Source organism: Lemur catta, chromosome 15 (genome assembly GCF_020740605.2).
Source record: "Lemur catta isolate mLemCat1 chromosome 15, mLemCat1.pri, whole genome shotgun sequence".
Classification (NCBI taxonomy): domain Eukaryota; kingdom Metazoa; phylum Chordata; class Mammalia; order Primates; family Lemuridae; genus Lemur; species Lemur catta.
Window position 1 is genome coordinate 39,285,001 of NC_059142.1, and position 16,735 is coordinate 39,301,735.

Genomic DNA, 16,735 nt, shown 5'->3' on the forward strand with positions numbered 1-16,735 from the left:
TCCTGTGTTTAGATACACAAATACTATTGTGTCACAATTGCCTCCAGTATTCAGTATAGTAACATGCCGTACAGGTTTGTAGCACAGAAGCAATAGGCCATACCATATATATGGCCTAGGTGTGTAGTAGACTATACCATCTAGGTTTGTGTAAGTACACCCTATGATGTTTGCACAATGACAAAATCATCTAACAGAATGTATTCTTGTCATTAAATGACAAATGACTGTATATAGAGATGGAACTAAAACAGGCTTTAGCTGCTACCAATTTAATCAGGATCTGAACTTACCCAAATTCTTTAACCTCACTCAAATCAGTCCCTTAAAGTGTTTGCCTATTCCTCTGGCCATCTCAGAAACCCTCTAATTTTCACAGATTTTTTTAAAGCTGTAAATCACACTCAAAATTCATTTTACAGGTAAGGAAGCAAAGGCTTAGAGAGACTATGAGACTTGCCTAAAGTCACCCAGGTGTGACTGATGGCAGAAGTGGGACTAGATCTCAGTTCTGACTTTCAAGTCACTACTCTTTCCAAATATACCACACTGTCTCCTTTGATACAAACACGATCAGACCCATACCTCCTGTTGTGCCTGAGTATTTTTATGATCCAATTCTAGGGCTCTCTGGAAACTGCGACAAGCTGCCATGGCATTCCCTAGAGAGAGGTGGCATTTGCCCTCTCGTAGATGTCCCTAGAAGAGGAAATACAAAGGAGCATGATTGGCCAAGCACAGAGAAATAAACAGCAGAACAAATACCCACACAAAACCAAGAGGCAATGAAAATGGCTGAGCAGTAGTTCTCAACCAGGGCAATTTGCCCTCCGGGGGACATTTAGCAATGTTAGGAGAAATTTTTGATTGTTGCAACTGGGGACAGGGGGTGCTACTGATACTCAGTGATTAAAGGCCAGAGATATTGCTAAACATTCTACAATGCACAGGATAGCTCCTCACAACAAAGAATAATCTGGCCCACAATGTCAATGGTGTCAAGACTGAGAAACCCTGGGCTAGAGTGGCTCAACTGTAGCAACACAGCCTTCCCCAAACAGCTCCATTACATACCCGGACAAAACTGTCATCCAACCTCACTGACTGTTGTGCATCTCCAAGAGCTTCCCGGAACCTTCCAAGCATCATCAATGTGGCTGCTCGATTACCATAATAGCTAGCATTCTTAGGACATTTATCTACAGGAAAGGCAGAAGAATATAAAACAAACTTTAGCACAGGGCACTGCTTCAAAAACTTACGGGGCATCTCCCTCAGAATGATGTCAAGGGAATTGACCTATAGGAATGTTGACACATTCTCTTTAAAAGGCCACAGCCAAATTTTTGATTACCTGTGCAAACAGCAATGATACAACCAATTTTAAAAGAAAACAAGTTGCAGCTTTATAGCGCACTGATTATCTTTTAATGGGGAGTAGCAGCCCATTAATCTCCTTAATGAACTGTGTTTTGTGTAATGAGATATTAAAGGGAATGTGCATTTGTTGAGTTAGCAGAAGCAAGTTAGGTGAGGCAAATGCTGACATGGGATTGACATATGCTAGCAAGTTAAGCATAGAGATAACTAAGACTTGATTTCATCTACAAAGGTCATTTTCTAAGACAGTACCTGACTGACAATGACTGAGATATATTTAAGTGGGTGGGTATTTTTTTGAGATAACATTCAGTATTTCTGGAATTGCCTTTGATTCACCAAAAGAAAATCTACTTGCTCCTGCTAGAAAGTTATCACTCATGAGATCATTAAGCCCGAAGGAGTCCACACAGTAACAGTTATCAACCCAATAAGCAAAAGGTTACTTCTTAGAGAGAAGCTATTTATAATAGTATTTGGCAAATAAGTATTTTCTAGCATAAGTATCAGGTCCTTCTCACCTATGGCTTTTGTATAATAGTTATAAGCTTCGTTGTAATCTTTCTTGGCATAGTATGCATTTCCTTGTTCCTTGAAAGACTCTGCCTCTCTGAAAAGGAAAGAGAAAAATCATGTTACCATATGTAAGGAATAACCCCTGTAATCTTATAGGAGCAATCTTTGGTCTGCAGCCCCTGGCACATTGAGCTGAAAGTTAGTGTGATACTTGAAGGAATTTATAGATTTATTCAATAGGCTGATGGACCAAAAGGAGGTGCTAATAAAAGAATGTAAGTTCTTCAGATGTTATTTTTTGTCACTTAGATACATTCAAACTAAACCAAGAAAACTCCTCTCATGTTGCCTGCCCTGCTTTGCCATTCCTGCCTGCAGTCCTCCTTCTGCAGGATGGGCAAATTTAGACATTCCCTCACAGCAACTGAATTTTTGTATCTATTTCCTTTCCTTTGTGTCACGACTGCTGCTTTTTTTTGCAAACTTACAGAAAAATTGGTTACAGGTAATTCCATTCAGGGGCAACTGATTTCTCAATGTGAAATGGGTCACATCCTTAAGAGTTTTAATGATTTAGTCTCCTGAAGTGGCTCATGTGTTTGTCACTGGAAGGACAAGCAAAGCAAAAGCAGGTGGCCAAGGAGTTAAAAGCACAGCATACGAGTGTTTAAGATGGGGACAGAGCTCAGTGACAGCAGAGATTAAGAACTTGGATGACAGAGACATACTAGATACAAGCTGCTAGTGCCATGCTAGAAGGAGTACCCATCTACTGGTGTTCCCTCTGCCCACCATGTCTATGTCAGTACTTAATGCCCCCTTTACCATCCCTCCAGTAGCTTGTATATTCAGCAAGTGAGTTATATGAAAAATTTTTCCCCTACCCCAAAGATCCTTTTTTTTTTTTTTTTGAGACAGGGTCTCATTCTGTCACCCAGGCTGAAGTGCAGTGGAACAATCATAGCTCCCTATAGCCTGAAACTCCTGGGCTCAAGCAATCCTCCTGCCTCAGCCTCCTGAGAAGCCGGGACTACACTCAGCTAATTTTTCTTTTTCTTTTTTTTGAGACAGAGTCTCACTTTGTTGCCCGGGCTAGAGTGAGTGCCGTGGTGTCAGCCTAGCTCACAGCAACCTCAAACTCCTGGGCTTAAGCAATCCTACTGCCTCAGCCTCCCGAGTAGCTGGGACTACAGGCATGTGCCACCATGCCCGGCTAATTTTTTCTATATATATTTTTAGTTGTCCAGATAATTTTTTTATTTCTATTTTTAGTAGAGACGGGGTCTCGCTCAGGCTGGTCTCGAACTCCTGACCTCAAGCGATCCACCCGCCTCGGCCTCCCAGAGGGCTAGGATTACAGGCGTGAGCCACCGCGCCGGCCAATTTTTCTTATTTTTTGTAGAAATGGGGTCTCACTATGTTAACTAGGCTTCAAGATTGAGTTTTTGAAACTGTACCATTAGACAAAAGTGTACATTTCTAAAGAAACAATGTTATTAATTGGGCATTACATTCTTGACCAAGTAACTAGAATCAAATCAGACATGACCAATAGTGTTTTAAAAGAACAAACCAGTTACCTCTATCAAAGATACCCAAAATCATTCTACTGCCCAACCTGAGTGATAAAGATAATTCTTTACTGAAATGATTTCTGTAATATAACTAAATATCTGAACATTTTTGTTATAAGGAAGAATCTTTGTTTCTTTTCCCATCCTTCACACATACACACAAAAAAGAACTCAGTTCACGGTTGTCTGAAGTGGGGACGAAAGTCATAGTTCTTAACCTTAGTGACGGTATGGGAGTTTACAGCTTGATTCTATGGACACTGGCACTGGGGAGATTTGTGATTTATTTACTTACGTATTTTAAACTACAAAACTGGCAAAGTCACCCTCCTTTTATTGAGGTGATCCTCCCCCCTCCCATTCTTCTCCATCACTGTCCTGGCAAGCCCTACTAATATGAAAAGGTTGCTAGAAGAAAAGAGAAGGAAATGGGAAGGACTATAAACGTGAACAGATTTGAACTGTGGACATAAATCTGCTTGATTAATTTTATTATACCAACTGTCACAATGCTGTGAAGAGGCCATCTGCTATTAAAAGTCTTCAAGAAGGATTTCCCAACTGCAAAACTTAAAGGACCAACTGAAATCTTACTAAATGGTATACCATCCTATAACTCTAAATGAAGCAAAGTACTAGAAAAACTCTGAGCAGTCTGCCTTTTAAGAGCATACATGCCAAGGGATTTGAAGAACGAGCTTCCCTCAAATTGGATTTCAGGAGTTGAGTCAAAATGTCGTGAAGAAATGGAGTAGTAAATTCCAAAGTAGATGCTAGGCCCAAACTGTATCTGAGATCTAGCCTCCTCTTCAGTCAGCTAGTGGCTAAGAATAGGCATCTAGGCACTTGGACACTGTGTCAGCAGTATAAAGCTTGTTAGTCAAATGTGAAACAATCTCTTGAGCTACTGAAAGGTGCCCCTCCCTTCCTGAAACACTACTCCCATGGAGGTGAGTTCAGCATTGAATTCTGATAAAAATATCAAGGATGATTTCTGTGGAATAGTACTAATAATTATTGAGGCCAGGTAGTTTCCATACATTATCCTCTCTAAACAACTAGTCAAGTGAGTTTCATTATCCTCATTTTTCAAAGGAGGAGATTAAAGCTTGAAGGTTAAATAACTTGCCCAAGGTCAGGATGTGACCCACACTTGTCAGATTCCAAAGCTTATACACTTTCTACTGTGCTAAGCTTTCTTTCTGATGCTCACCTCTACCTACTGCTAAACACTTTGAAAATTAACCTGTACCACCAAGAATAAAATGAGGGCAATAAATATAAATTTCTTTAAACTAAGACACAAAATAGCCGCAGCATGTAAAATTCAACCCCAGAACTGAAATCCGGATTTAAATGAGCTAAATGACATTCCTAAAAATTAGTCAGAGAGGGAGCAGGGCTCCTTTCTCTTTAAGATGCGAGATCTAATGAACTGGACTTTGCCTCCCCCAAGAAATGCATTTTCTTTTAGTAAATGGTGAGTAGATTCCATTCTAGAGCAAACAAAGCAAGTAATGTAGAGTCAGCCCACAGCAGAAAGAACAAGAAGAATTGTGTTGTGACAAGTTACCATGTTTTTAACCTCACACTGCACAGCATCAGGCCAGAATTAGCTATTCCCACACAACTGCCTCATGTAAAGGACTTATTTTCATAGAAACGTGGCTGATTAACAGCTGCCTAAACAATGGGCACTTAGTGCTTTTAGACTGAATGTTTATTTTTTGCCTCCAGGTCCAATGCCCAAAGTGGAGTCCCCCCTTCATTCTGAACCTCCCCACAAAATATGCAACAAGCTTTAAGTGACGGGCCTGACCCTGAGAGACCAAGTGAGGAAAGACTGGATCTTTGGAATCCAGCATGGCAGCAGCAAGAACTGAACAGGCTGCATCAGGTACAACTCTAGGGTTAAATCTATTCAAGTCCTGCCCTGGAGTCTGAGAAAGGGCTGAAGCTTGTTCAAGTTGCCCTCACAGCAAAGGGGCTGAAAGATGAGATGTCAAAGGCATGGGACTGGAAAAGAAGAAGAGCTGGTTAACACTGGAGTTGAGGGCACCATGGTAGCATCTGTCACTCCACTCACTGCCAGGGTCGATTCATTTGATAACTAAGTGAGGTTACAACATATACCTACTGAAACACATCAGTACTGAGAAAGAAGAATTAGGATTAATTTGGTTCACCTGAACCAATGAGAGAGAGGGGGGGGAGAGGGGGAGGGGGGGGGAAGGATTCCCAAGGGAGTAAACTAACTGATTATTTTCTGTGGCTACAAAATTAAATTCAGACTAAACCCTGAAATATAGTACCATGGCAAATATACCTCTAGTGCTTTTTAAGATTTTCAAAGTGTTTCCAATGAAGATTTTCAAATGGCCTTCGGGAGTGGTGATGGCAATAATTTCACAGGTCCTCTAGCAGAGGAAGAGCTACTGAGGCACCCAAGGTAACTACACAGGTTTCCTAACTCCTAGAAGCCTGTTTTTTTCCCTCTAGATCCTGTTAGTGTCAAGGTTTTTAAATTAAAACTAATTTATCCAGTTTCTCATCCAATCCTTGGGTCAAGTCTACGCAGAATAAGGTTCACAGCTCTGATTCACCAAGAGATGCTGGGAATGACTATATCTCCACCAATCCAGGTCTTTCACTTTAATTGATAGCAACAAATTCTTCTGACGACAACTACTGAAAGAAAGGCTTTCAAAAAAAATCTGTCTGCTCTGGATGTATGATGGAAGGATCTCCCATAACAGGATCAGCACTGGAGGGCCCTTACCAGCAAGAAAACTGCAGCTTTGAAAACCTGCTCTTCTACACTATATGTGGGTTAAAATCCTTTGAACATGCATTGGGAGTTACATCCTCTCCCTCCCAATTCAGCATTCATTCATTGCTGATGCTAATTACTCCAACACACACTGTCAAGCGAATCATTTGGTATCACACAGGTCTTAGCAGGGCTCAGAATCATGTGATCAAATCAGACAACTTGGGCCTATCATTGGCAGCCACCTTTGCACATTTACAGCTCAGCTAAATTAAAAACACATTAAAACACCACAGTTGACATTGCAATGTGCCCGAATTAGAGGCCCCATAAAAATTTCCATTTTCTCTCTAAATACTTCCAAGTTGAACACTTAAGCAAGATCTCTGCCTTAAGCCAAATAGTCTAACTTTTAGCAATTAAATAGGAACTCAGAAACTTTCATGGGCCTCCACTAACGCAGACTTAATTGGGTGATAGTTTTTTAAATGTCTTTAACATGGCAGGGGTCTCTCTCTGGAACTGTTTGACATACCATGTATTTGTAGATTATTAAAACTATGAGATTCTTTATCATTTGTACCATATAATTGTAAGATTTATTCCACCCCATTGCATAAAAAATAAGGACCAGCACAGTTTCACTACTCTGCAACATGTGTAACCTAGGAAATGCTGATTGGATTTTTGTATGACAAAAAAATATGCTACATGGCTTTTATTTCAAGTATTTGGCTAGAATAATATTTTTAATAAAGTTAAGCTCTTCCAATAGCATTAACAATATTTTAAATCAAAACAGATACAGTAGCTTGAATGAATTTTTTGTTTGTGGGTTTTTGAGTTTTTTTGTTTTTTGTTTGCATTTTCTTGATGTATTCTGCTATTCCTGAAATCGAAGGGAAAAAAATCTAGTTTTGCTAAAATTACAACGGAGGACAAAATGATTTTTTTCATTAGAGTAGAGGCTTAGTAGCTTTTGACTTTTGAGAATATTTTATTGGCAGTAAAAACTTTAGAAGATGTCTTTCTCTTCCTTCTTTTCCCCTTCAGGCTATTCACAATAATACTTTATACTGCCAACGAGTCAAGCATTCTTTATGCATTATAATTATACTCACTATTTCCAAAATGTCACCTTACTCTATGATTGTTGTGCTCCATTTTTTTTTTTTAGTCAAGTTTACTAGTTGCCCGTTCATCTAGAAATGTCCTCCACCCTTCAGAATTTACGGGATGTTGGCCAGTCTCCGAGTAGAAATTCCTTCCTTCTTCCCACAGTCCAAGACCTCTTGTCCCCAGTGGCATGTCACAGGGCCTGTTTCATGTTGTACTCTCTCTGACCTTCATGAGAGAATAAAGCAAAAGGAGCCCAGAAGCCTGACTTCTATTCCATCTTAGCAAAAGCAAGTTATTTCATTTCTTTCTTTTAAATCTTCTAATCTAGGAGTGAAATGGCAATGTAAGTTTCACATAGACAAGTGGAAGCTATATACAAGTTGGAACAATTCCACAAATATTGCAAGGCACCGTATGCTGGATGCTTCATAACTGTCCAGAGAAAACAGATGGGGGCTCTATCCAACTGCTACCTATTAGCAAAGCTATCTGCTAAGCAGCTTACTTTACCCAATGTCCTACAGAATAGACAACTTCTGCTTTCACTTTAAAGCACAATTAAAACAACCCTGTACACCCTCCCCACCCCCAACAAAAGAGGAAAGGTGAAAGACAAAGATGAAGAAAATTCCTTAACACACCAGTTCAAATTGTTCTGTGTGTGGACCTTCAAGGGGAAGCCTCAACAGGCAGAGCCAGGAGGGACACAAGATGCTCTAAGAGGAGTCACAGATCAAGACTCTACAAAGCAGTAGCACTCTCTACTGCTCGAGCAGGGAAGGACACCAGGCAGCGCTCTGGAGTTAACTGTCTTAGTGGGGAAAAGCAACCGACCAATCCAATCCTGTCAGAAATCCTACCACCGCAGGCAGAAGGATATTCACTCAGAAATAGATGCCTCAATTGTGAATTTTAAACTTATGCTAGTTCTTAAATGAGAGGTGTCACAATCTATGGCATCTACCTAACCTTCTTTTACCCCTGGGGAGAGGAGATTCAACCATAAAACTACTTCTGAGAAACAAGCCTCTCTGAAGTTGCTCTGAGGACACAAGTCACTGATTTTTCAGCATTAGCCAGAGGCTTGTTTTCATAACATATCCCCAAACCCACCATTTTCTATCCCTTGGTTCCCCATTCTGTGACATTTCTCACTACACTTATGGGGACACCAGTACCCATCAAAAATCTAGAACTGAGGAAATACAATTAAGAAAACTTGTAAAAAATTTTCTGAGTTTTTTTTTTGAGGGGGGATGACGGAGGAGGGTGGAGTGGGAACCAGAGTGGGGAGCCTGGATTGTCAACTGGTATTTTGTTTCTCTAAGTTCTCTTGATTCCTCAGTTCAACAGGTAGTTTCAGAGCAAACCATCCAAGGAAGAACTCTAAGGACAGAAACTCCAAAAACAAGAGAGGTTCCTGTTTGCCCCTCACACCCTCACCAAAAATAACATTAGAATCAGAGAGATGGTTAACATGGCTTTATCTGAAAATCTAGCCTCCCAACAAAAACTGTTAGTCACATGCCAATAGAATAGTAGGTCTCAGAGTCAGGCTTTGAAAGTCATATATTCCTCTTATTAGCATTCTCAAAAGCCTCAACCATTCATACTCCTGCCAACAGTGGCGTAAAACACAGGAACTGCCATTTTGATCTGGTTGGAGGAAGGAAAAAACTGTCACTCCAATAAAATGAATAGCCTACCATATTAACTACACTCTGAATCCTGCTCTTACTGCTGAAATTCACACAGTTTAAAAGAATACCTGGAAGGACTTCTAAGTAACTTCCACATCACTCAGCACTGGAGAAACGGGACCAAACATTAGTAGAGTAAGGAATAAATGAGTTCTCAGAGGGACTTTGCATCAGGCCACAAGGCACCTAGGCAGCCGCCGACTATTGTTCTCCAATCTTCCAAAGTCCTAGAGAAAGAAGGCAAAGGCAAGTGCCCAGTACTTGGCTTTTAAAAACTTTTATTTAATAAAATATTAGACTCAATGACTAAACTAATCCCTGATTGGTTGGAATGTACAATAAGGCTGGGCTTTCAGCCAATCAGAGTTCTGGTCATTGGGACTAGATTAGACTCTAGAGCAACTGCCACTCACTTAGCCCAACATTTTCTCAAAATTGGTCAGTTTCCCTGGCACTGGCTAATACATGGATCTAACTAAAGCAATAAGACAGAACCTTCCTCTGTATACTACATTTGCTCCAGTTACGATTCTCTAACAAATTTGCCACTTGTTAGTATCAGGGTTCAATTAATTTGCCCGTATTCAGCATTCTGTATTCCTAGGTTTATCCCTTCCTTAACCATGACTCATTTCTCCCATCTCCCATTTCTTCATCTTTGACCACACTTAAAGCATACCAAAATAAAAATGAAGTGTTTCTCACTGACTTGGGTTCAAGGTCAAAGATAAATTACCATTCAGCTTGCAAGGTTCCTGAAATGTCTAGCTGCCTGCCCTGAAACTTCTAGAGGAAGATTAGGATGATGAACTCCTAAGAATTTAAAACACGGTAAGGAAGAAAGGGGGTGAGGAGGAAAGGCATGCCCACAAGGTCTTCAGTTAAGTAAGGCCAGGAACTCCAAAATGCCGGAGAAGCTGCAGCAAACAAATAACAACTACAGCAGACGCTGGGATGTGGATTTAGGATTTAGTTCTTCCCACTAGTAGTATGGATAGAAAAATAAAAGCCAAAATCCTAATCCACAAAGAGTTTACAATATCTAGATACTAAGAAAGGGCCTATGAATAATTGCTCTTGTTTGATCCACCAGGAAGACAGACACAGAGAAGTTAAGATTATCAGCTCAAGGAATCAGGTAAGGATGGCCCTGCTCCTAAGGGTATGGCTTCCTTGATTCTTTTAGACCTCATTGTCCAGTCACACAAGGTATACACTGAGACACTTGAAAGCCCTCACATTTCTCATAATAAAAGGCTACCTACAGAGACCAAACTGCTCCCCAGCCCAGAAAACTTTAAGGTATTCACATTTTAGGTAAAGCAGTCAACAACTTCCCAGGAAAGTTAGTTGAAATGCAAAACTTCTGAAATTTAACATTCTGGGTCCTGAGTAGCTTTATCTGTTCTGGTGGGCAAAGAGAAACAAATAATCTTCATGATTTTGAACTGCCAGCTAATCTTTTATTTCAGCCTCTTAGCTGCTACAACTTTGTCATAATGACAGGCAAAAAAAAAATTGAAATCCATTTCTTTCCTCTCTAGACACACTAAAGCTAAGGAAATAAAACATGTAGCCATTTAAAATGCTGCAACCATGAGGTCCAATGTCTTATAAGCTCCTTTCATTTTGCCCCCTGTAGGACTGTGACAGTTTAGAGGCAGCAGGATGCATCTGAGCCAAGATGTAAGGAAGGAAAGGACTCCTTGTTGGATCTCACAACAACAACCCAAGAGACTCATCAGCTCTTGTATCCCTAAGTGAACTGGTAGTAGGACTGTAACAAGAGAGACAGGAACTTGGCCAAATGACTTTAACCAAGCCAGACAGTAAAAGGGCATTTGTAAGGGATGTCCCTCCCACTGCCCTCTGCTATGCCTACACAGGAGGGTTCCAGGAAACACGAAAAACATAAAACCACCTCCCTCCAAAGCTTCTAAATCTCCACTCCATTTTCAACACTTGGAAAATCATAAACAAGGCTTTATCATACTAGCAGAGCCTAGTGTTTACCATGCTAAGGATGCCTTATGTGACAAAAAGTCAAACTAATTTTTTTATTTCACCTATTTTCACTTTGATAAACATCTATGGTTTTTAATGTCTTAAAGAGCTCTATGTAAATCTATTAAATATATCTCTATTTGGTAAAAATGCATTTTTCATAGTTTATGTTTTCTTACTGACAGATATAACTGTGCATTTTACAATCAATGACATCTTAAATTCCATGAAATAAAGTAGTTAACGTAAGTCAACACCCTCCTTTATTTTGGTGTACTGTTACCAAACATCATATATTTTGTGAGATGTGGTCACATTACAGCATTACTTATTTTATGTTTCTTAATATATCTTAACTTACCACAATTTTATAATAGAATATCCTCTAAGGCTGTGATTTTTTTTTTTTTTTAAGAAAAATGATTTGCTGGCTGGGCACGGTGGCTCACGCCTGTAATCCCAGCACTCTGGGAGGCCAAGGTGGGAGGATGGCTCGAGGTCAGGAGTTTGAGACCAGCCTGAGCAAGAACAAGACCCCCATCTCTACTAAAAATAGAAAGAAATTATCTGGACAGCTAAAAATTTATAGGAAAAAATTAGCCGGGCATGGTGGCACATGCCTGTAGTCCCAGCTACTCGGGAGGCTGAGGCAGGAGGATCGCTTGAGTCCAGGAGTTTGAGGTTGCTGTGAGCTAGGCTGATGCCACGGCACTCTAGCCCGGGCAACAGAGAGAGATTCTGTCTCAAAAAAAAAAAGAAAAAGAAAAAGGATTTGCTTTAGATAGAGGGCTTTGAAGTGAAACCCAAATTAGGAACTCTCTATATCAGAAGTTTACACTGAGTAGGATGAGTTTTTAAAACTACCTATGGTCAAGTCCCTATTTATTGCACAGAAGAACCACTGAACTCTTTTCGAATACAAATACATTCGTACTATTCATTTAAGCTCTGTCTGTGTTGGGAGGAGTTTCGTTTCTCAGTTTGCAATCCTTAATGATGTAAATGAGCTGATGATGCTTAACGTTAAATATCTGGAAAGAAGCAGGAAATGACATGAAAACTCAAAACTAGGAAAAGAGAGATTGGACTCTGGTATCCTGGCTTCTCTGGTATCTCTAACTTATTACACCTTTTTTTTTTTTTTTTTTGAGACAGACTCTCGCTCTGTTGCCTGGGCTAGGGTGCTGTGGCATCAGCCTAGCTCACAGCAACCTCAAATTCCTGGGCTCAAGCGATCCTCCTGCCTCAGTCTCCCGAGTAGCTGGGACTACAGGCATGTGCCAACCACGCCCGGCTAATTTTTCTATACATTTTTAGCTGTCCAGATAATTTCTTTCTATTTTTAGTAGAGACGGGGTCTCGCTCTTGCTCAGGCTGGTCTCGAACTCCTGAGCTCAAAAGATCCACCCACCTTCAGCCTCCCAGAGTGCTAGGATTACAGGCGTGAGCCACCGCGCCGGCCTTATTACACTTTGTTAAGCCTTTCAGGTCCCAACAGGTCAAGAACGTGGGACACTGGCTTGATAACTATTCACTGTGCATGAGTACCTCTTACATTTCTAATTTGGATAGTAAAAATCTCAGAATCCTGATTTTAGATCTCATGAACTAATTCTACATCACCACCTTAAATTACCCAGACATCAGGGGCTTGGTATAAACAAATAAAATATATAGGAAAGAGACTAAGGATCAAATTAACCTGCAGATGATAAGGAAGGGTCTCAAAACTTCCAGAACCTTTTCAACAATTCCGCTTTAGGATTAGAACAAGTATGATGACCCACAACTGTGTTCCACCCCCACTTCTACTAACCTGGCTTAGCTGCTGCCAGAATCCAGAGTGTTCTCGAAAACCACTCACTCAGCAGCTGCCTTGGCTAGTCCCGACTGGCAATCTCGAGCCACTGCGGCTGCCTAGGAGTGCCAACAGCGCCCAAGCAGTTGCCCTCCTTCGTGCTGCTTAAGTTAGGAAAGAACAGTACTGGGAGAGACAAGGATCTCATCCAGAAAGGACGTGGGAAGAGGAATCTGACGTGCAGAACATGAGATAAACCCCTCACTCGCCTTTCTCTGTCATCTTTGACTTCTGGGGTAACCTGGGGCCGACGAGGTCAATAATTGAGGCACACAATCACCTTGGACCTAGACTAGCGGTAGCTGGGGGTGTAATTACCGGGGGAAACGGGATGAAGGAAACAAGGGCTTTGGAGATGGAAAGTGCAGACGGACAACAATGCACGCAAGTTAGCAAGAGAAGGCGAGGGTCGAGGACGATGCAAGGAAGTCGTCATCAACGCCGCGCCGCCTCCCCCACTTCACAACAGACCTCTGAGGTACCCCTCAGAGACCCGGCCTCCACAAAAAGGACGACCTTCCCCTCAGCCGGAGAACAAGGCCGTACTTCTGCTACCCCGCCAGGTGGAAGCGGGAGGGGAAGGCGCCGACCCCCACGAGCGCTCCTTCAGGGGGTCCACCTGGACTTGATTTCAGATGGGGGTGTTCGCGGAGGGCGGAGCATCGCCTCAATAGCTGGGTAGCTGCAGCATAGCAGGGACAGACTTCCCTGAGCCACGGAGCTGAAGCTCGCCCCCTCCAGTACCCTGCCACCCGGTTACCTCTTCGCTTCCTCGTCGTCTAGCAGCTCTGGCTCGGTCGCCGCCATTACCACATCGCACTCCGCGGCAGCCGCCATCTTACCGCCGGGACCAGAGAGCCAGGTGGGAGGCAGGCGGTGAAGAGCACTTCCGGTTGGAGCATCGAGCAGCTCAGCGGCGCCGCGCCCAGAGGGACTCTCTCGGGTCCGTCTACCAGCGAGAAGCTCCGCTTGGGGCCAGAGCGGCCTCCCGCCCCCGGAGGTCCACGGCGGTCTCCGCGCCGGGGCGGGGGCCCAGGGACGGTTTCTGTGCGTAGGGGGCGCCACTTTACCCGTGCGTAGGAAAGGGGGATTATAACAGGGTGTAGCCTCTCTAGGGCTTGGCTTTTTTCAGTATTCCAAGAGCCTTGTCGCCATAGCAATTTCCAATCCTAGAGCGTCTGCTGTACGGCTCAAGAGATTCCTGGTTAAGTGGGGACGAGGTGACCAAAAACTCTGGAGGCAAAGAGTCCCCACTGTTACCTTCCTGACCTTGAAGTGTGTCCACAGCTTCCTCCCGGGAAAAGCAAGAAGAGACACTTTGAGCCCAGTTCCCCTAGCTTTCATCGTTCCCTGGAAGCCCTGCCCAACCAAGCCAGGGGAACGCAGGGCGTCTTCACCCCGCACCTTTCATCCCCTCGGATCTCCAAGCACCAACTGGTTCATTACCCTAATGACGCTGACCCTTTTATGAGGCTGCTTTCATGTCAGCCGCCTGGGTGTGCCATCTCAGCATTAAGCCTAGGAGGCTGGCATGACATGGCGTCCCAGACCGTGCCCTGGAGTTTATAAGGAAGCTCATGGGGTGAGGTCCCTGCTCCTCATTGTCCCTCGTACTCCACCTCTCCTATAAATTCCCTGCTCAGCACGCTTGCTTTGCAGAATGCAGTCGGGATTGGGAACTCATAGGGGGCAAAGACACAGTTCAATCATCTTTGTTTTTCTTTCCTCACCCAAACCAGTATTTATGGACTTGAATTAAATTGGGATTTTCTGAGGTTAAATTGGGTAAGTTTGCAGTTATAATTTAAAACTAAGAAGAACTAAAATAAGGGGGCAAGGGAATTTTAAAAGGATCTACCTGCTTCCTCCAGAAAACAGTATTTGCCAGTGTCCCTACCCTGTTTGCATGGTGCCAGCTTATCAGTGCAGAGAGAGCTGAAACCACCCGGACCACTAGGTAGGGAAGGATAGGAGAAGCTCACTAGGTTGGAGTGGGTGGGTGGCTGGGGTCATTTGTCCAGCCAATCATTCAACAGCCCTTTCCAAAATGCCTGCTCTACTAGGTTGGGAGAGCACAAGACTCCCAGACCACCTGCTCACCTGCCAGTGGCTCACAGTCTACAGTCTAAATGTAGCACACCTGTCTTTGACCATCTTCCCACTTTGTGTTTTCTGTCTCTATGCTAACTCATTTGTGCCCACAGCTTTAACTTCATCTGTTGATGACTTTCAACTCTTGATATCTCCAACCTAGACCTTTCTTCCAAGTTCCAGACCTGTATCTCCAACTATCTACTATTTATCTTGTGGATGTTTCATAAACCCTCAAGGCTTAACATATTTAAATTGAATTTTTCATTCTCTTCCACCCCTCAACAACAGAAAAAAAAATGCCATGTGTCCTGGATTCTCTTTCTTGAATTCCTTATCTTGTTGAATGTATTCAACCATGCACCAAATGAGAAAGATGGAAGCTATGAACTCCTCCCTCTTTCTCACTTCTGACTTCCAATTCATCAACAAGTTTTGTTGATTTGCCAACCAAATTATCTTTCAAATGTATCTCCTCCTTTTCATCCCAATTCAGACTTTAATCATTTTTTTTTTTAAACTTGGAATACACCGGGCACAGTGGTGCATGCCTGTAGTTCCAGCTACTTGGAAGGCTGAGATGAGAGGATCACTTGAGCCCAGGAGTTCAGATCCAGCCTGGGCAATAAAGTAAGACTCTCATCTCTTAAAAAATAAAAAATAAAACAGTACCAGGCACAGTGGCCCATGCCTGCAATCCTAGCACTTTGGGAGGCTGAGGCAGGAGGATTGCTTGAGGCAAGGAGTTTGAAACCAGCCTGAGCAAGAGCTGTCTCTACTAAAAATAGAAAAATTAGTCAGCTAGGGGCATGCACCTGTAGTCCCAGCTACTCGGGAGGCTGAGGCAGGAGGATTGATTGAGCCCAGGAGTTAGGTGTTGCAGTGAGCTAATATGATGCCACTGTGCTCTAGCCCAGGTGACAGAGTGAGACCCGGGCTCAAAAAAAGAAATAAAGTAAAATAAAAAATACAACAAAACTTGGAATACTACAGTAGTCTCCTAATTGGCCCAGTCTCATCTCCCTCCATTCTTCCCTCTTCTGCCAGAGTGACCTTCTTACATACAAAACTGATCATGTAACTTCATTGGCAATGGCTTTTCATTGCCATCAGTCTGACCTTTTGGGCCTAACACTGATTATTTGGCTCCTTTCTACTACCAGTGTTGAACCCAAGTACTCGTAGTTCCAGAAAATGTCATGACTCTCCCATCTTTCCTCCGTCCTAGAACACCCTTTCCCCTCAAGCCCTTCAAGCCTCAACACAGACGTGACCACCCCGGAAATTTCACCATAATGCCCGCTATCCCAAAGTTAAATGCCCCTTTGCTGTGCCCCCTTAGCACCTCCGTAATACTACTCACCATGGTGTACTGTAACTGTTGGCTTATCATCTAGCTTCTCCAGTCGGGGAAGTTCTGATGGGCAGCCACCGTGTCTAACTTGTCGGCTTTTTCTCAGCATGGGGCCCTGCACCTGGTACAGGGTAGGTGCTCAGAAAGCATTTGACGAATGAATGAGTAAACGAAGCGTTACAGTACTATGGCAGTCTTTAGAGAGTGAACATTTGGGCGTCAGAGACACCAGAACAGCAACCCACGTCCACGGAGCCTAGAACTTGATGCTCCCGCGCACAACAGGCCGAGTCCTGGCCGTCATGCCCCCTCCGGCCTCCGGAGGCGCTGTGCGGCCGGCGCTCGCTCTCCGCCGCCGGAATTCGTCTT

General features: G+C 42.9%; 1 protein-coding gene across 3 annotated transcripts in view; it reads right to left on the reverse strand.

Annotated features, from left to right (window-relative positions):
- Positions 1–16,602, reverse strand: part of DNAJC7 (DnaJ heat shock protein family (Hsp40) member C7) — a 32,365-nt gene extending 15,763 nt beyond the window's left edge. The window contains exons 1-4 of one of the 3 annotated variants that reach the window (XM_045526541.1): positions 13,682–14,036; positions 1,902–1,990; positions 1,075–1,199; positions 586–699 (exon numbers count right to left, since the gene is read on the reverse strand). In XM_045526541.1, coding sequence (XP_045382497.1) covers positions 586–699; positions 1,075–1,199; positions 1,902–1,990; positions 13,682–13,758 — 405 coding nt within the window. In that variant the 5' untranslated portion in view covers positions 13,759–14,036. Of the gene's footprint in view, positions 1–585; positions 700–1,074; positions 1,200–1,901; positions 1,991–12,879; positions 12,901–13,681; positions 14,037–16,375 lie in introns of those variants that run through there. The other 2 variants (XM_045526543.1, XM_045526542.1) reach the window with 2 other exon arrangements.
- Positions 16,603–16,735: the final 133 nt, after the last annotated feature.